General features: G+C 37.6%; 1 protein-coding gene across 5 annotated transcripts in view; it reads left to right on the forward strand.

Moving 5' to 3' along the window:
• nf1a (neurofibromin 1a) overlaps window positions 1-20848 on the forward strand; it is an 86923-nt gene that overhangs the window by 22750 nt on the left and 43325 nt on the right. For 4 of the 5 annotated variants that reach the window (XM_079823877.1, XM_079823876.1, XM_079823878.1 and 1 more), the window contains 18 exons: window positions 1336-1409; window positions 1556-1639; window positions 1717-2061; window positions 2882-3021; window positions 3171-3293; window positions 4909-4992; window positions 5110-5226; window positions 5728-5909; window positions 5997-6208; window positions 6706-6867; window positions 8272-8375; window positions 8530-8665; window positions 12601-12663; window positions 14289-14447; window positions 14621-14718; window positions 16073-16219; window positions 16426-16572; window positions 17412-17522. In XM_079823877.1, the coding sequence (XP_079680003.1) occupies window positions 1336-1409; window positions 1556-1639; window positions 1717-2061; window positions 2882-3021; window positions 3171-3293; window positions 4909-4992; window positions 5110-5226; window positions 5728-5909; window positions 5997-6208; window positions 6706-6867; window positions 8272-8375; window positions 8530-8665; window positions 12601-12663; window positions 14289-14447; window positions 14621-14718; window positions 16073-16219; window positions 16426-16572; window positions 17412-17522 (2488 nt within the window). The remainder of the gene's footprint in view (window positions 1-1335; window positions 1410-1555; window positions 1640-1716; window positions 2062-2881; window positions 3022-3170; window positions 3294-4908; window positions 4993-5109; window positions 5227-5727; window positions 5910-5996; window positions 6209-6705; window positions 6868-8271; window positions 8376-8529; window positions 8666-12600; window positions 12664-14288; window positions 14448-14620; window positions 14719-16072; window positions 16220-16425; window positions 16573-17411; window positions 17523-20848) is intronic. The other variant, XM_079823880.1, reaches the window with a different exon arrangement.

Here is a 20848-nt window from a genome sequence, read left to right on the forward strand (position 1 = left end):
CCTTCAGATTAGCTCAAGAACAGTGCGTAGAGAGCATCATGGGTTTCCATTGCCAAGTAGCTGCATCCAAGCCTTACATCACCAAGTGCAATGCAAAGTATCGGATGCAGTGGTGTAAAGCACTCCGCCACTGGACTCTAGAGCAGTGGAGACGTGTCTGGCAATCTGATGGATGAGTCTGGGTTTGGCGGTTGCCAGGAAGAAGTTACTTGCCTGACTGCATTTTGCCAAGTGTAAAGTTTGGTGGAGGCGGGATTAGGGTGTGGGTTGTTTTTCTTGGGTTGGGCTTGGGCCTTTAGTTCCAGTGACAGGAACTCTTAATGCTTCAGCATACCAAGACATTTTGGACAATTTCATGCTCCCAAATTTGTGGGAACAGTTTAGCAATGGCCCCCTCCTGTTCCAACATGACTGCGCACCAGTGCACAAAGCAAGGACCTCAAAGATCTGGATGAGCCACTGTTGAAGCTTTCGGCAGTGGACAGGGGTCAGCATGGGCACCCTGACTGGTCTGCGGCTATGCAGCCCAATTTGCAACTGAGATGCACTGTGTATTGACACCTTTCTATCAGAATAAGCATTAACTTCTTGAGCAATTTGAGCTACAGTATCTTGTCTGTTTGATCGGACCACACGGGCCAGCCTTCGCTCTCCACGTGCATCAATGAGCCTTGGCCACCCATGACCCTGTCACCAGTTCACCACTGTTCCTTCCTTGGGCCACTTTTGATAGAGACTGACCACTGCAGACCAGGAACACCCCACAAGAGCTGCAGTTTTAGAGATGCTCTGACCCAGCCGTCTAGCCATCACAATTTGGCCCTTGTCATTTTTCCTGCTTCTAGCACATTTACCCTTTACACTTTTACACAAACACACACACACACACATTTTTTTGAACATAGCATTTCATACTGATATGGCAAAAAAAAAAAAAACATGATTTATTTATTTTATGCCCTGTTTACTGATTTAGCAATATTTTATATTTATTTTAGGCCATGAAAATAGCATTTGATACTGATGTACTGTAGCAAAATAAATGTCAATGTTATGCATGCATAATATATGTATGCATTTATTTATTTATGGACATTAATATAGCATTTGATACTAATGTGGCAATATAAATGCACAAATATTTATTTATTGCCACAAATATAGCATTTGATGCTGATTAATCATTTATCATTAATCATTAATCAAACGAATCATCCAATGGTATGATTTGAAGTTAAAATTGTGATTTTAGTGGCATGGATTCTTGGATGAGGATTCTTGGTCTCAATGCAAAATAAAACAGTCCTTAAACTGTATGCTCATTTGTGCATTCAGGACGCAACACACTTCAGAAGAGAGTGATGGCACTGTTAAGGAGGATAAAGCACCCTACTGCTGGAAACATAGAGGTGAGGATATTATTGTCTACATATGCACATATGTTTCAGATATATATATTTTTTTAGTTATTAAATGCATTTAGACCCATTGCAGCTCTGTTTCAATTTCTCTCTTTAGCTTAAGTTGACTCAAATGTGAACTTTTTCAATATTAGGCATGGGAAGACACGCATGCAAAATGGGAGCAGGCTACTAAACAGATACTCAACCATCCGAAAAACAAAGTGGAAGATGGACAGGTAGTTCAAACTAGATGAATTAGTCTGTTATACATCCCCCTCCCCCCACCCCCACCAATTATTTCCTCTCTTCTCAGGAGTGGATCAACATGACAGGTTTCTTGTGCGCCCTTGGAGGGGTTTGTCTCCAGCAGCGCAGCACCCCTAGCCTAGGCACCTACAGCCCTCCCATGGGCCCCCTGACCGAACGCAAGGGCTCTATGATATCCATGGGCTCCTGTGAGGTGAACAGCGAGACGTCTCTAAACAGGTTTCTGGAACGTCTGCTGGCTCTGATGGTCTGTACACATGAGAAGGTGGGCATGCAGATTCGCACCAACGTCAAAGACCTTGTTGGACTAGAGCTCAGTCCAGCTCTCTACCCCATGCTTTTCAACAAACTACGCAACAGCATCGGACGTTTTTTTGATACCCAGGGCCCGGTAAGAGATGCTAGCTATGCACGCAACAATAGGATTAGATGTTAAAACATGTCTCGGGTATAAAGATCAGTCTTACAAATAAATAGTTAATATTACACTCAAATAAAAGTTTAAAATGTATTTATTTGCAAACATTGCAAAAATGCCCCTAAATTTATGCTTAATTTTTTAATACAGTAGACTGCCTATTCTAACAATAGAAACAACAAATGAATGAACTTGACAAGCATTCAAATGCCTTTGCTAAAAAGCGGTCATGCATAGTTTTGGACACAAGGTGGCAGGAAACCTTTATTTTCAAATCAATCCAGACTATGCAGTCTTTTTAAATACCATCCACCTAGCACTCTGTGATCTATTTAATCTAGAATGTTCTGACATCCATTGATCACTGGAGTATTTTTGTTACCCTTCATTTTATGTAATATAATCAGCATCATATCTTGTTCTTCATAAGCATCAGCCACATTCTCTGTAAGCATCAGCATCTTTGCTCTTTAACTTTCTCACTTTGTCGCCAACTCTGAATCGACTGCCAAATTTTCTATATATTGTAATCATTACAATCACAACTTATTGCTTTAATTACTTTAATGAACTCATTGTCTCTGCCTAAATTAATACATGTTAGCTAATGATTTGTATTATATGTACATTTCTGCCATGTGGATATTATTTGGACGCAGTCACCTCCTCTGATAACAGATCACTCTAAATTGTAATGTAGAAACATACATTTTCTGTAAAGCTGCTTTAAAACAATATGTGAAATGCGCTGGACAAATAAATGTGAATTGAATTGAATCATTTTCTTCTCCAGGTTCCCATTACAGACATGAACACACTATTTGTAGAGCAGACCATCGCCATCATGAAGAACTTGCTTGACAGTCACACTGAAGGAAGCTCAGAGCACCTCGGTCAAGCCAGCATTGAGACCATGATGCTTAACCTGGTTAGGTAAGACTTCATCCTTTCTTATGCTCTTATTCATAGCTATTTTAATATTCGCTCTGGCTTTGCATGGAGGGTTGGTGTTTGCTGAAAAGAGCATCTGAAGATTTTTCTTAGTGCTGTCTTTCTCTTTCTCTTTTTTCTGTTGTTCTCAGGTATGTGCGCATTTTAGGGAATGTTGTCCATGCCATTCAGATCAAAACCAAGCTGTGTCAGCTAGTGGAGGTGATGATGGAACGCAGGGATGACCTCTCCTTCTGCCAAGAAATGAAATTCAGGTAAATTTACACTATACTATTTAGAAATCTGGGGTGGGTGAGATTTTTTTATGTTTTTGAAATAAGTATTTTTTATGATCCCCAAGGGTGCATTTATATGATCAAAAATACTGTAAGAATTTATTGTAACATTGAATACAGTAATATTGCACAGTAATAAAAAACATATTCTTAAATATATACATGCATGTGTGCATATGTATATACACATAATAATTATTAGGGGGGGGAGAAAAGGTCGATGCATCGCGATTCGTTATCTAACGATTCAGAATCGATTCTCAAAAATTCAGAATCGATTCTGTGTTCAATTCAAATGCCCACTTCACCACTGTGTGCACGCGTACGGTCTCTGGCCAAACAGAAAAACCTGTTGATAGGCGAACGTTTGTATGCTGGTGAATTGGCTTCGTTTAAGATAAAAACTACGACCTGCTCAGGGGCGTCGCATCCGTGGGGACACTTTTCCCGGTGAGAGGGTTCAACACCCGCACTTTTTATGCAGTTTTTCTGCAGTTTTGCACAAACGCCTTACAGTAGTGGCTTTCCTTGCCATTAATGCTTAATAACACTCCTATCCCGGTGGCCGGGATATACATAAACCTACCAACATCCGTGGCATAATTTTTGGAATGACTTGTCAAATATTGCTGAACTACTGCACAATGTTTCAAAAGAATGGACTTCGTTTTGGTGAGTGATTCGTTAAATGTCTCTAACATGACTGTTGCAGCTCGGCAAGTTTTCTCATGTGAGATGTTATGCGCACACACTGAATTTGGCTTCTCAGCGAGCGCTAAAGTTGTTTTTTTTCTGCATTAGCCTATGTTTTAAAGATTTTTTTGTGGCTCTAACCAAAGTAAACTTTTTTTTTTTTTGCTTTAAAGACATTTTTTGTTAAAATGTTCTAAAGAAACTGTAAAATGTTCTAAAATGTTCTTTGCAATTGTATGGCTTACAATGTTTCATTAGAGCTTGTTAATCTTGAATATAACTTTGTTAATAAAATAAAAGTATTGAAAGAAATCTTCATAATCATTTTTAATATGGCGATACTGTCAAACAGATATTCTAACTATAAACAAAAAACATATTAGCTCCAATTTTGGTTAAAATGTGAAGTTCATGTATTTGCACAGCAGGATAATTAGTTAGCAAAAATGTATGTTAAGAATCGTTTTAGGAATCGGATCGTTACTCCCTGAATCGGAATTGGATTGAATCGATAAGTGCCTTAAAATTCCAACCCCTAATAATTATACACAGTACACACACACATATATTATGTAAACACAAACTTTTTGATGCGGTTAATTGAGATTAATCGATTTGACAGGACTAATTTAAATAAAATAGTATATCAGTCTGGCAAGTAAACAAAAAAAATTACTAGCCAATGGCGATTATGTTGCCACGGTGTGCGTAGATGGTTGTGAACAAAAGTATGCTTCAATTTTTTTGTAATACGTTTTTTTCATCCGCTCTGATTTGCGTTCACTCACTAACTCTCAACTTGTCACACAAAAAACACATTCATGTCATCTTGATTTTGTTGTGTTCATTTAGTTTGTGAATCATGAAGTTATGGAATGTCTAACTTTGCTGCTTTTCACAGAAATAAAATGGTGGAGTACCTCACGGACTGGGTGATGGGAACGTCCAATCAAGCAGCGGACGATGACATCAAATGTCTGACCCGGTAACGCCTTTGCAGTTTTATTTAGCTTTTATTAAATGTTTAGTGCCCTGAAACCTGTTGTTTGGTCCATTTGCATGTTCTTTTCTCATGGTGCATTTATTCAAACATGGTGTGCAGGGATCTGGACCAGGCGAGTATGGAGGCAGTAGTTTCACTGTTGGCCGGTCTTCCCCTGCAGCCTGAGGAGGGTGATGGCGTTGAGCTCATGGAGGCCAAATCTCAGCTCTTCCTCAAGTAAGATCATTCATTCAACTCTTTTGGTTTTTCCTTTAAAGAGCACCACCCAGCTTCTTCTCTTTTTGTTTTGTTTTGTTTTTGTTACATTTTCAACTTTGTTTAGTGTAATATTGCTGTTTGAGCATGAAAAAAGTCTGCAAAACTACAAAGCACAAATTCTCTATACCAGTAATCACTGTTTCTGAACACCTTTAAACACCTGATGAACACTTGATTTTTATAATGTATTGATAAATGTTGAAATGAATATTAAGATTAATAAATTCTGTATATGTATTGCTCAATCTTAGTTCATGTTAACTAAAGTAGTTGACTAATGTTTACTAATGAAACCTTATTGTAAAGTGTTACTGTATTTTTGTAATTTTTTTTTTACATTCAAGCATGACAACCTATTCTTGTAAACCCCGAAAACAAATTCAAGGCTTTGTAAAAGGGCTCAATATGGCCTCTTTAAGGTCTGTTTTCGGGCAGTCATCTTTTCTCTTTCTCCTTTAGGTACTTCACACTGTTCATGAACCTGTTGAATGACTGCAGCGAGGTTGAGGAAGACGGCCAGCAGGTGGCAGGGCGGAAACGTGGCATGTCTAGACGACTGGCATCTTTGCGGCACTGCACGGTGCTGGCCATGTCTAACTTGCTTAACGCCAATGTGGACAGCGGCCTCATGCACTCCATCGGTGAGAAGCGCTGACATTATCATTGATTCTTATATTGGTGAGTCGTTTTGATTTGAAGAAAAAAGTGATTCTGATATCTCTGAACAGGTCTAGGATACCATAAGGACCTGCAAACACGGGCTACGTTTATGGAGGTGCTCACGAAGATCCTTCAGCAAGGGACGGAGTTTGACACACTCGCAGAGACAGTGCTTGCAGATCGCTTTGAGAGACTTGTTGAGCTGGTCACGATGATGGGGGATCAGGGCGAACTGCCCATTGCCATGGCACTGGCCAACGTGGTCCCTTGCTCTCAATGGGTGAGAGATATTAACAGCTCTGTTTAACTTTTACAGTTTTGACTAAATAAGAACATTTAAATGGAGTTCAGATCTATTAAAAAAACATTCATGAAATAAAGAAGTAAAGCAATGCATTTCTATTAACTCTATTATGTTTATCGTACTTTATCATATTTTGGTAATCTTTTATTCCTTACTCAGCTAGGTTTAGATGCTAAAACAAATCATGTCATTCCAAAGGTTTTTGACTTTCTTTCTTCTGTGGACCATAAAAGAAGATTTTTTGATAAATGTCTTAATGTTGTTGTTTTTTTGGTCCATACACTGGAATTCAATAGGTTCCAATCAATGTTTTGTGGTTCCCAGCCATCTTTAAATGACTTTTGTTTTGTAGAAGAAAAAGTCATAGCTTTTTAACTATCCCTTTAACACTGTTTTGCACACTAAGAGTAATACATTGGGTGTATTGTTGGTCATTGGAGAGCTGTTGTGTTCAATGTTCTGATGGTTTTCAGGATGAGCTGGCCAGGGTGTTGGTGACACTGTTTGACTCTCGCCATCTGCTGTATCAGCTGCTATGGAACATGTTCTCAAAAGAGGTGGAGCTGGCCGACTCTATGCAGACCCTTTTCAGAGGAAACAGCCTAGCCAGCAAGATTATGACCTTTTGCTTTAAGGTAACGCGAAACAGTGACAGTCATAGAACATTTTCAGTCTTCAATGTCCTTGCATGAGTTATTCCCAGAAGTTATTAAAGAAAATTTCCAAAGAGAGAATCAATTATTTATTTGCCCTGACATTGTGATTTAAGGGGCTTTTGCACCAGAGGAACCTTTTCATAGTTCCTAGAACTATTTGCAGAAGAACCCAGATTTTGGCGTGTTCGCACAGCAAGAACTAGAACCGATTTTAGTTTTAGGAACTCCTTTTGTGGGAACTAGTTTAGCTCCTACTTCAGAGTAGGGTCTAACCCAGCACAATAGGAACTACCAGTGACGTAACTGTACACTGAATGGCCGAACGCACTCGAAACACCAGCACCCGCAGCTTTGAGGAGACCCAGCGAAACATAATTATGTATTTCTGCTCAGCTAGTGACATTTGACAACAACCACACAGCAAACACTAATACATTTTCATATGATGTCTACTTTCTTTATAACAGTTCTATCTAATAACGTATTAGACAGGACTGTTAAACAGATCGTAAACTAATTAAGATGGAGAATGTGTGAGCTCAGGCCGCTGCGGCTCCAAATAAAAGTCACAACAAGAAGCGCGGCTTGCGTCACTTCAGAGTTCCCTCTGGCAGTGCGACTGCAACCAGGAAAATTTGTCCTCAGGGAACCACCCTGGTGGCTAGTTCCTAGAACTACCCGTTGCGAAAGCCCCTTTTTACTATCGTTCAAATGTTCGGGTTCAGGAAGGTTTCAAGAAGGCTCACCAAGGCTGCATTTGGTTAATACAAAAATACAGTAAAACATATTAAATAAAAATATATATTTTTTTTATATATTATATAAAGATATTGTGAAATATTAATTACAATTTAAAATGCTAATTTAATTTATTCCTGTGAATTTTCAGCATCATTTCTGTCTTCAGTGTCTAATATGCTCATTTGCTGTTCAAGAAATCTGTTTTTCAGGAACCTTTGATAAATTGAAACTTAATTTATTTGAAATGGAAATCTTTTGTAAGACAAATGTCACTTAATCAATTTAACGTTGCTGAATAAAAGTATTAGGCCTGGATTTACAGACGGGGTTTAGATTAACCCAGGATTAGTCCTTATTTCAGTTAGGACATTTGAGTAGCTTTTATAAACATGCCTTAGAAAAATACATTACAGGTGTGCTTCTAGAGACAAAACAACTGCACTGGTTTATTTTATGATTTGTCAGTGCATGTTGCTTTAAGTTTAAACGGCTCAAACATGCATTTCATGTCTGGGACTACGCTTAAGCCTTGTCTGTGAAACTGGGGGTTAATTTATAAAAAACAAAACAAAAAAAACATTACTGGCCCAATCTTTTGAACGGTAGTGTATATGCTCTTAAAATCTGGCACCCTGTTTGCAGGTGTATGGAGCTGCATATCTGCAGAAGCTTCTGGAACCGCTGTTGAAAGGAATCATCACCACTCCAGAGTGGCAGCAAATCAGTTTTGAAGTGGACCCCACCAGGCATGTTTACCTAGTTAAACTCATATCTGTTTAGTCAGGTCATGCTTTCACTTCATTTTTGATGAAGTTCCCCATGCTGTATATTTGAACACTCTTCAAAGTACAGAGGGGTTTTTATCACTGTCATTCTTACAAATAACTTTTCTGTCTTTAGGCTCGAACCAGCAGAGAACCTGGAGGAGAACCAGAAGAACCTGCTGCAGATCACAGACCGCTTCTTCCTGGCCATTATCAACTCTTCAAGCGAGTTTCCTCCACAACTGCGCAGTGTGTGCCACTGTCTGTATCAGGTACATTCACTGCTTAATGCCAGTCTGCTTTTTTCTTTCTTTCTTTTTTACCACTGGTACTGCATCCTCTGAATGACTGCATTGAGGCTGTCTTTCATGCTTGGGCTTCCACTGATCAGTCTTCCAGTCACTTCTAACAAGAGAAACTGCTCTTATCCTCTCTTGCGCCACTGCTCACCTCTGCCTGTTTGTGAACAAATATATCAGACTGTTTTCCTCAGATACACTACCATTCAAAAGTTTTGGGTTACGTTTTTTTATGTATTTTAAAGCGTTTATTCAATCAAAATACACTTAATAACTAGTAATTTATACATGCAATGACAAAGTTCAACTTTCAGTCTGCAATGTCACATGATCCTTCAGAAATCATTCTAATATGCTGATTTGCTGCTCAAGAAAAAAAAAAATATTGTCAGTAATGCTTCATATTTTTGTGGAAAATGTAATACATTTTTGCCATGATTCTTTGAGTAGAAGGTTCAAACGAACATAATTTATTTGAAATAGAAATCTGTTGTAACAATGTCAAAGTCTTTATTGCCACTTCATAGTGATGCATCCTTGCTGAATAAGTATTCATTTCTTAATAAAAAAAAAAATATTACTGCCCCAAACTTTTGAACTGTAATGGTACATTACGTTATTTTCCTATAGAGTTGGCACTGTTGGCATAAAATCCCCATATTTAAATGGCAATAAGTGCAAAAAATATCAATGTTCTTAAGGGAACACTCCACTTTTTTAAAAAATAGGCAAATTTTCCAACTCCCCTGGAGTTAAACAGTTGAGTTTTACCGTTTTCGAATCCATTCAGCCAATCTCCGGATCTGGCAGTAGCACTTTTAGCACTTGCATAAATCATTGAATCTGATTAGACCATTAGCATCTCGCTCAAAAATGGCCAAAGACCTTCGATATTTTTCCTATTTAAAACTTCTGTTGTTACACCGACGGAAAATGAAAATTTGCGATTTTCTAGACCGATATGGCTAGGAACTATACTCTCATTCCTGCGTAATGATCAAGGAATTTTGCTGCCGTACCATGGGTGCAGCGGCGCAATGATATTACGCAGAACGTTCTGTGCAAGCAGGTTTTCACGTTGGTTATGTTGATGGAAGGTAGCCTATTTTCATGCGCTGTGTGATATCATTGCGCCTTGCCATATCAGTCTAGAAAATCGCAACTTTTCATTTTCCGTCGGTCTTAGTACGCAATGTGTAACTACAGAAGAGTCAAGTTTTAAATGGGAAAATATCGAAAGTCTTTGTTCATTTTTGAGCATGATGCTAACAGTCTAATCAGATTCAGTGATCTATGCTAAGCTATGCTAAAAGTTTTACCGCCAGATCCGGAGATTGGCTCAATGGATTTGAAAACGGTAAAACTCAACTAGAAACTCAAAGCCTATTTTGAATTTTGTTTTAAATTTATTTCACTTAATTCCATTCAAAAAGTGACACTTGTATATTATATTCATTCATTACACACAGACTGATGTATTTCAAATGTTTATTTATTTTTAACTAATGAATATCCCAAATTCAGTATCTCAGAAAATTAGAATATTGTGAAAAGGTTCAATAATGAAGACACCTGGTGCCACACTCTAATCAGCTAATTAACTCAAAACACCTGCAAAGGCCTTTAAATGGTCTCTCAGTCTAGTTCTGTAGGCTACACAACCATGGGGAAGACTGCTGACTTGACAGTTGTCCAAAAGACGACAATTGACACCTTGCACAAGGAGGGCAAGACACAAAAGGTCATTGCAAAAGAGGCTGGCTGTTCACAGAGCTCTGTGTCCAAGGACATTAATAGAGAGGCAAAGGGAAGGAAAAGATGTGGTGGAAAAAAGTGTACAAGCAATAGGGATAACCGCACCCTGGAGAGGATTGTGAAACAAAACCCATTCAAAAATGTGGGGGAGATTCACAAAGAGTGGACTGCAGCTGGAGTCAGTGCTTCAAGAACCACTACGCACAGACGTATCCAAGACATGGGTTTCAGCTGTCGCATTCCTTGTGTCAAGCCACTCTTGAACAACAGACAGCGTCAGAAGCATCTCGCCTGGGCTAAAGACAAAGAGGACTGGACTGCTGCTGAGTGGACCAAAGTTATGTTCTCTGAAGTAAATTTTGCAGTCTGGAGGAAGAGAGGAGAGGCACACAATCCACTTTGCTTGAGGTCCAGTGTAAAGTTTCCACAGTCAGTGATGGTTTGGGGTGCCATGTCATCTGGTGGTGTTGGTCCACTGTGTTTTCTGAGGTCCAAGGTCAACGCAGCCGTATACCAGGAAGTTTTAGAGCATTTCATGCTTCCTGCTGCTGACCAACTTTATGGAGATGCAGATATCATTTTCCAACAGGACTTGGCAAGGACCATGGTATACCTTTTATTAATTGGCCAGTAAACTCGCCTGACCTTAACCCCATAGAAAATCTATGGGTTATTGTGAAGAGGAAGATGTGATAGGCCAGACCCAACAATGCAGAAGAGCTGAAGGCCACTATCAGAGCAACCTGGGCTCTCATAACACCTGAGCAGTGCCACAAACTGATCGACTCCATGCCACGCCGCATTGCTGCAGTAATTCAGGCAAAAGGAGCCCCAACTAAGTATTGAGTGCTGTACATGCTCATACTTTTCATGTTCATACTTTTCAGTTGGCCAAGATTTCTAAAAATACTTTATTTGTATTGGTCTTAAGTAATATTCAAATTTTCTGAGATACTGAATTTGGGATTTTCCTTTGTTGTCAGTTATAATCATCAAAATTAAAAGAAATACACATTTGAAATATATCAGTCTGTGTGTAATGAATTAATATAATATACAAGTTTCACTTTTTGAATGGAATTAGTGAAATAAATCAACTTTTTGATGATATTCTAATTATGACCAGCACCTGTATTACTCATGGGGTTTGGCTCAAATGACTTTGGCATTGAAGTTAACATTTCTACATTGATATTCTGTTAACAATGGATTCAGACCACATTTTAAGTCACTTCTACTTGAGCGTATAAAAACAATTATTTTTGGGGTTGTTCCATTTATGAAAATTGAGGGCAGTGTTTATGTAGCTGGTAGTGTGACTCCTTTTTACTATACTGAAAGTACCAATTTTTCATTAGAAAGTGCCATCCGTCTTTCTCACATCTCAGACACTCTGTCAAGGGCACCATCTTGTGGACAGTGATGCATAAAGTGTTATTTAAATAGAGAAAAGAAAGCATGACAAAATGACAAAACCCCTTCTCTTTTCTTCTTTCTTAATTACATGTAGTTTCTTTTCCTTTCTTGTCGTTTCCTTTCATGGCCTTTCCTGTCTTGTTTGTTATCACGAGGATCGGGTTGTGATGTTTGGCTCAGTAAGTCCCCATTAAATGAAAATAATAGTTTTGTGGCATCTAGATAGCTTGGAGGTCATCTCGATGCTAGTGAGCTCCTAAAAGTTTCCGTTTAGTAGATACATTTAAAACATAGTCTTTCCTTTCTGGGAGAACAGAATGAAAATATTGATGACTCATCCTACCAAATGAGCTACATCCATCAGTCCTGCTACACACTTCCTACTTCTTCTGCACGGTCCACTTACATCCTCATCGGCACCTATTCTGGTCTTTAATTTTCCGCTAATATCTTCACACTCTTAATGTATTTCATACTTTGTTTGCTTGGGCTGAGAGCTCGCTCTCCCTTCTCCACTGTAGCATCTTTGCAGCTTTTGATTTGCGTTCTGCTTGGAGAGCATCAGCCGGTGTTTCTTAATCACTGAAATGAACATGAATGAAACTGTTCGTAGATCAGCTGTCAGGAAGGCAGTGGTTGTGTTGTCTGCTCCTTCATTGTGTTTGTATGCACTGTGGCTGTGCTGAGTGCAGTTGTGTAGCTGCTGTGACCTCTCTGTGCTCATCTCTGCCCTGTAGGCTACTTGCCACTCCCTTCTGAATAAAGCCACTGTTAAAGAAAAAAAGGAAAACAAAAAATCCGTAAGTGTTTTAGCATTTTATTTTTTCTTTAGCTGCCATTTATTATTAGTTTGGGTTTATTCATACCATAAATGCACCGTGTTGCTTTTGAAATATTTTTGTAACTTATTTTATTTGTTTGTTTCATTTTATGAATTTGTTCACTTGATTTTTCATGGTTTTTTTTAATTGTTTTTTTTAATTGTTTTTTTGCCAGAACATGTTCAGAAACACCTGTGTAAACATGGTTTTCTTACGAAGACACGTCCATTTTCTTAACTCAACACATTAGGGAAAACACACAGATAAATAAACAAAATAATTGTACTGCTTTGGACCACTTTTCTTTTGAATTTCAACTGTTGTGGACTGGGTCAGTGATGGCGAGCAGGTGGGATCAGTTCAGCTTCTCTATGTCTTGCGGTAAAGCAGAAGACTGTTTCTTTGTGTGGGCTTAAGGTCTATTTTAACCTGAAGACAAAATTTCCACAAATATGTAGACCTGGAGCCTAGTAAGGACTTGGTCTAGCTTTCTCAGAGCGTACACACTTGAAATGCATCAAGGTTTAAATTAGAAAACATTATGAATTTGTATTTTACCTTCTGGAAGAGTCTTGTCTTTCTTGGAAAACTTTTAACGAAGGTGTTAAGTGATTTGCATGCGTTAAATACGGTCTGATGAACATGTTGGCGCTACTCTGGCTTCTGTCATGTGCTCTATGGGTCGTCTTCAAGTCAATGATTGTGCATGTTTTCACTTTGAGAAGCCATTGGTGAATATGCATGTATTATAATGTATGTAATGGTGTAAAATGTCTAATCCCCATCTTTTAATTTTCTGTCTGTTTGAATTTTCTCATTTCCTTTCTCTTTGCCATTTGCTGGGACCACCTTTCACCACATGACCATGATGTTATAAAGCATGTTTCATTTTAATTGCTTATTATTTGTGCTTTTACAATAAAGTACAATAAAAAAAATAAAAACAAGGAAAATGTGTTTACATGATATTTTGAAATTTTCAGGTATAAAATTGGTGCATGTAAACACATTAAATAATGGTCAATTTGTTGATTTTTCTTAAAATGATTAACAGTATAAGTTTATTCCCTTGATGAATATTAGTTTTTTTAATGCAGATTTACACAGAGGATTCTTCTGATCAATGATAGCTTTAGAAAATCAATATCATAAGCTGAGACCCTTCATAGCCAATTTTAAGTCTCAGTCTAAGTAATAATTCAGTCCTCTACGAAGAATTTGTATTCTAGTTGTGGTGGAACTGCAGACACACAGCCATAATTATAGGGTGTGTATGCTCTGTCACACATTGTTCTGCAAACATTTATTTTGGTTAGTAAGGGATTTGTTTTATGTGTGGTAATGTTTATTAGTGAAGTGCGTGACGTCTGATTATTCGTTTGTTCTGTACAAACACTGTCTCACGACACCGTTTTCATTTTATAGAGCCTGTTTTACATGACATTAAACATATTCATTAATTATTTTTCCTTCTCTCATTTTTCTTCTTCATGATATCCTTTCCTGAAATGTTGTTTTTAAACGAAAATGATCATTATGTATTAAATGATCAACCTTCCGGCACTCAACTGTTTCCTCTTGCTTTCCTCTATCCGTTTGTGCAGGTGGTCAGCCAGCGGTTTCCTCAGAACAGTATTGGTGCAGTAGGAAGTGCCATGTTCTTGCGCTTCATTAACCCAGCTATCGTATCACCTTATGAGGCGGGCATCCTAGACAAGAAACCCCCACCTCGCATCGAGCGTGGCCTCAAACTCATGTCTAAGGTAAGTGTGATTAAATTTAGGCCAAGTACATACAGATCTTTCATTTTCATCATCCAATGACTAACTGGCAAGAATAAATCTTGATTTATACCACACAACACTGGGCCCCACTCAATAGCAAAATTTTTATTTCTACATATATTTCAGCTCAGTATTTTTTTCTTTTTCTCCAGATTCTCCAGAGCATTGCTAATCATGTCCTCTTTACAAAAGAAGAGCATATGCGGCCCTTTAATGATTTTGTGAAAAGCAACTTTGATGCAGCCAGAAGGTTTGTTTGTCTCTCACATAGTGTATATATATATCGTTACTACCGGTACCTGTTTTTCTCTCTTGTGGGAATTCTTGATGGTTTAGAAAAGGCCTTTTGAATATTATACTTTACACAAGTAATATTGTCAAAGTAAAATGTACCATTATATGCTACTTTCAGTAGCTAGTTAGAGGCATGTGTTACAGCTGTATTTTCAGAGAGCACTTGATTGGACTATATTTGTGCTAAAACCTGGGAGAGAAAAACTGTACATTTTAAATATTTGCTAAAAGTAACTTTTGCCACGTTCAGGGTATGCGGCCATATATGTGGTCTTAAAGGGTTAGTTCACCCAAAAATGAAAATTCTGTCATTAATTACTCACCCTCATGTCGTTCGACACCCGTAAGACCTCCGTTCATATTCGGAACACAAATGAAGATATTTTAGTGTAAAGCTGATGGCTTAGAAAGGCTTCAGATAGGCCTCCATTGGCATTCAGTACATTTACACTCCCAAGATCCATAAAAGGCACTTAAAACGTCGTTACAAAGTCCATCTCACCACAGTGACTCTACAATAATTTTACGATGCGACGACAATAGTTTTTGTGCGCAAAAAAAAATCAAAATAACACCTTTATCCAACTTGTTCTTGTCTTCCGTGTGTGCCTCCACGACGCATGCGCGAGAATATGACGTAGATCCGGCCTTCGGACACATGACCCAGAAGCGATTTGTTTACAAGCAGAGGAAGACGCGCGTATCTAAGCTGTTGAATTCTACATTGATCGTGCTTTAGGTCTCGGCGTAGTTCTCAAAATGGGGTTAGAGTGTGTATTTCATGGATTCCCGAACCCCGGCGCTACGTCATATTCTCGCGCATGCGTCGTGGAGGCACACACGGAAGACAAGAACAAGTTTGATAAAGGTGTTATTTTGATTTTTTTTTTTGCGCACAAAAAAAATTGTTGTCGCATCGTAAAATTATTGTAGAGCCACTGTGGTGAGATGGACTTTGTAACGACGTTTTAAGTGCCTTTTATGGGTCTTGGGAGTGTAAATGTACTGAATGCCAATGGAGGCCTATCTGAAGCCTTTCTCAGCCATCAGCTTTCAACAAAAATATCTTCATTTGTGTTCAGAATATGAACGGAGGTCTTACGGGTGTCGAACGACATGAGGGTGAGTAATTAATGACAGAATTTTCATTTTTGGGTGAACTAACCCTTTAACTTAAAGATACATTCTAAAGCTGTAAAACTCCAGTTGTGATTTCATGAAGTCTTGAAACACAATGATTTAAACCCATTTGCTTCTCAGAAACTTCTTGACCTTTGAGCTTCAAAATGCCTCATTTTTTGATTTGGCAGGTTTTTCTTGGATATTGCTTCTGATTCTCCGCCAAGCGACTCAGTGAACCATAGTCTGTCTTTTATCAGTGACGGCAATGTACTCGCCCTGCACCGTCTGTTATGGAACAACCAGGAAAGAATTGGCCAATATCTTTCCAGCAACAGGTAAGATGGCTTCTAGATATACAAAGGAGGTCATGTCAGTTAAAAGGTTGACAAGGATTGTATGCTTCTCTGTTTGTTTTTAGCAACTATCCCATATAGATACAATCTTTGGCCTGTTTCCACAGTAAATGTAGAGTTTTGAATATGGAAAAATATGTAATGTCTAAATGCAGATACAAATGTTGTAATCAAACTTTAAACCATAGGGACCACAAGGCAGTGGGTCGTAGACCATTTGACAAGATGGCCACCCTCCTGGCGTACCTGGGTCCCCCTGAACATAAGCCAGTAGCTGACACACACTGGTCCAGCCTCAACCTCACCAGCTCAAAGTTTGAGGAGTTTATGACAAGGTGACTGTTCTTGCTTTTGCCAAAAGCTAGGGTTTCTCTTCTCCTCAGTTTTTACCCAGGAATAGCCAGAGTCGAGATTGTCGTAAAATCTGAGCTTTCCAGTTGACAGCCTGTTTTTGCTGGTGTTATTCTGACATTTTCTCTGTCTGGATATTATAGTATTTAATTGATCCCTATATATTTGTATGTATTTATCCATATCTTTTTTATTTATAAATAAATAATATATGGATTCAAAACTGTAGATCAGATATAACTTTACTTCTCAAAATATCAGCAATCATTTCTCATCATTTATTACTTTATCGTACAGAAATTACTTTTCATGTGAGTTTCAATCTCTCCTCGCATGTTGAACAGTTAGTTTTTGAACTGGCAAAGTACATCAATATTTGTAAAGCATATTTCCCACACGCCTGTAACTCAGTTTCACTTATAATTTGTTTAGGCTTGGTTTTATTATATTTAGTTAATTATGAATGCCACTAATTTAGGTCTATTTTATACTTATATTTTTTTTATTCTTGTTCAGTATACTGTTATATTTGAATGATTTTTTGTGGAGTAAGTTGGACTAAAATACATATTTATAGTGTATATTCTTTATTTACCCATTTAATTATTTTACATAATTCGTTTTTTATATAATAATAATAATAATAAAATGTGACTTATACAGGGATACAGCTTGTGTTTTGACCCGGTGAATCTTATATTATGTTGCATAAATATATAGAAAATACGTAGTCATCTAAAAACATTCAAAAATGGCTATTTTTAATAAATTAGCAGCCCTAATTTATAATCTGAGAATTTTTTTTTTTACATTTTTTTTTCAGGCATCAAGTCCATGAGAAGGAGGAATTTAAAGCTTTAAAGACCCTCAACATCTTTTACCAAGCTGGCACATCTAAGAATGGCAATCCTGTATTTTACTACATTGCCCGCAGGTCAGAACTTTATTTTTGATTCATGCTAGTTTACTGTAATACCCGGCCTGTTGTTAATTGTGTTGTAACTTTTGAGTTGGGCATTCTGTTTCACTCCTCCTGGATCCTCCTGGATCCTGTTTGTCATGTTTGTTCTCTTTCTTTAAGGATTATACAAGTCATATGTGCATATTTGAATAATCAAACAGTCTTTATTTAAGCTTTACATAAATACACAGAATAGGAGACTAGCAACTTTCAAAAAAAAATGTATTGACGTGTCACACTGTAGTATGTCATTACATTGTTAGATGTGACGCATACATATCTCTTTATAATTACATACACCCATCCTTAATATTCTGCATGTGTGATTTAAAATGGCAACCAAAGTGTTTAATTCTTCATTTGAATTCTTTATACAATTACAATCATGCAAATGTTTCTAGATTTTTATAATGTGCAAATATTTATCAGAGCGGTAAGTATCTGCGAAACATCTAGGTTTTAGCAGTTTGACAAACATAGGTAGTTTGTCAACTCTTGGTGCTGATGATCAGGGCTGGTGGAAGAGTTTAAAAATGGCAGTGCAGGTGACAGTGTAGATTAGAAGTCCAGGCAGTCCCACACTCCCCATAGGCGAAAGAATAAGCGCAATATAAGTGCTGGGTTTTGTGCCTTTGCTTGAGACGGCGTTTGTGCAGTTGGTTGAGCCTGTGTTTGTGCAGTTTTTTGAGCAGATGTTAGTTACGTTGGTTGGGCAGATGTTTGTTACATTGGTCGAGCTGGTGTTTGTGCAGTAGGTTGAGCAGATGTCTGTTAGGTTGGTCGAGCTGGTGTTTGTTACGTTGGTCGAGCTGGTGTTTGTGCAGATGGTTGAGCCGATGTTTGTGCAGCTCATTGAGCTGGTGTTTGTGCAGTTGGTTGAGCCTGTGTTTGTGCAGTTTTTTGAGCAGATGTTTGTTACGTTGGTTGGGCAGATGTTTGTTACATTGGTCGAGCTGGTGTTTGTGCAGTAGGTTGAGCAGATGTCTGTTAGGTTGGTCGAGCTGGTGTTTGTGCAGATGGTTGAGCCGATGTTTGTGCAGCTCATTGAGCTGGTGTTTGTGCAGTTGTCATTGTCTGTGCAGTTGGTTAAGATGGTGTTTGTGCAGATGGTTGAGTTGATATTTGTGCAGTTGGACAAGATGGTATTTGTGCAGATGGTTAAGATGGTGTTTGTGCAGATGGTTAAGTTGGTGCTTCCGCAGATGGTTGAGCTGATTTTTGTGCAGTTGGTTGAGTTGGTGTTTGTGGAGATGGTTATGCAGTTGGGTGTGTTGCCGTTTGTTGCTGCAACATTGGTAAGACCGTAGCTTGTAATCATAACAGCCACTAGCAGTAGTAGGAATTGAATTTTGGAAGCCATATTCAGCTCTCTCACTATTAAAATGGGGAAAAAATAAATAAAAAATGATTGTTCCTTTTTTAACATGTTTTATTCTATATAGTAGGGCTGGGTATTGACACAAATTTCACGATTCGATTTCGATTCACAAGCTTGCAATTAAATTCGATGTTGATTATTTTGGATTTTTATCAGGTACAATACATGGCAAATTTTCTCAAAGAAAACAAATCTCTTAACTAATGCTGTAAACTATCGGAGTCAGTTGTAGCCTAGGCTTCATTAGCCTACTATAATATTAGGTTAAGGTAAAGGTTAAGGTATCAGTTAAGGTAAAAATTAACTGATTTGTATACAAACACTTAAATTACACTTTTATTTAATTTTTATAATAATAGTTATATGAAATGTAAACATTTAAATGGTGGCTGTCAAAAAACTTGCCAGATTTATTATAATGAATATGTAATATGGTGCATATATTTAGCAAAATTCTCCTCTCTAGAGTTAACTTTTCTAGCTGACTAATGAGTTTATGGACACTGGATATGGTTTTTCTGAGGTAAATGTGACATTACATGACATTGTTTACAAGCTGTTTTATTGACGTCTTTCCGCGGTTGAAACACTGAGCTGTTTCATGTGACATGATACGGATTTGGGTAAGTTGTACTAAAAATTTAACACTTTCAGATGCTTATTCATAATCGATTCTTGGGATTTAACAATCGATATCGGTTCGTAAAAATGAGAATTGATTAAAATCGAGATATACAATTTTTCTTTTTTACCCTGCCCTACTAGCTATATAATTGTATTTAATAACGAAGACACATCCAAATTTAGCCAATATTACTAGATTTTATACCATCACCTTGAAAATGTAACTTGTTTATATAAAATAGCCATACTTACAGTTTACCATGGATGATTGTTCTTCGTGTCTTTCAGTTCTCTAGAAGGATGTTAGTGTGAATGCCAGAGTGGAATGATGCCCTTTATTTGAGTATTTAAACCAACACCCTGTTAAGAGGCGGAGGTGTGTTAATATTTGGAGGATAGAAGTGACTTCCACTTAAAGGTATAGTTCACCCAAAAAGGAAAATTGCATGTTGTTTCAAACTTGTTTGGATTTCTTTCTTCTATTGAAAACAAAAGAGGATGTTTTAAATAAAAATTTTGCCCAAACAGCATTGTACTCCATTGACTTTATCATTCAATAGACAATTTTTTTACACAATATTTTTCAAAATATCTTCGTTCATAGAAGAACTAGTCTTAAAGGTTTGAAATTACATGGGTGAGTAAATTGTGACAGAATTTTCATTTTTGTTTGAGCTGTCCCTTAAGTGATGCAATATACAGACACTGATGTCACATTTAAATCTGAAGCTGTTGAACTTTTCATAGTAGGATATTAGGGAATCTAAATTATCAGATTAATTTTCTTGATTTTGAAATCAGCAATGTAGCTTTTACAGTTGATATTTTTTCATATCAATTTAATGTTTCACCCAGCAATATGACACCTATTTATTCTCTAGATTTTCAGGGAAAGCTCTGCTTTTCCCTCTGCCATGTGACTAAAAGTATAAGGCTTTACATCAGCTGTAAGACATATCAGGTCATCGTAGGTTGGTCACTAATCCAAACTATTTATGTTAGTGTCATAAACAAGAGTTTAGATATCAGATGATGAATGATCATACTCATACAAATTTTAAAGGCCAAAATACAGCATCATGCTGCTCTTTTAGTTGTTCTTTGACTCTTCTAAAGTACAAAACTGTGAGCTTAGTTTTTACTTACCTCATTATTATTACAATTTACCTGTATATAAACTGAGGATAATACCATGAAAACATCCATTCATGAAGATATTTGTTGACGCATATTGTTCAAAAGCACTTTAACATTGAATGGTTCACTAGTGAACAAGCCAAAGGAGACAGTGGCAGGT

This window comes from Gobio gobio, assembly GCF_949357685.1.
Source record: "Gobio gobio genome assembly, chromosome: 8".
Lineage (NCBI taxonomy): Eukaryota > Metazoa > Chordata > Actinopteri > Cypriniformes > Gobionidae > Gobio > Gobio gobio.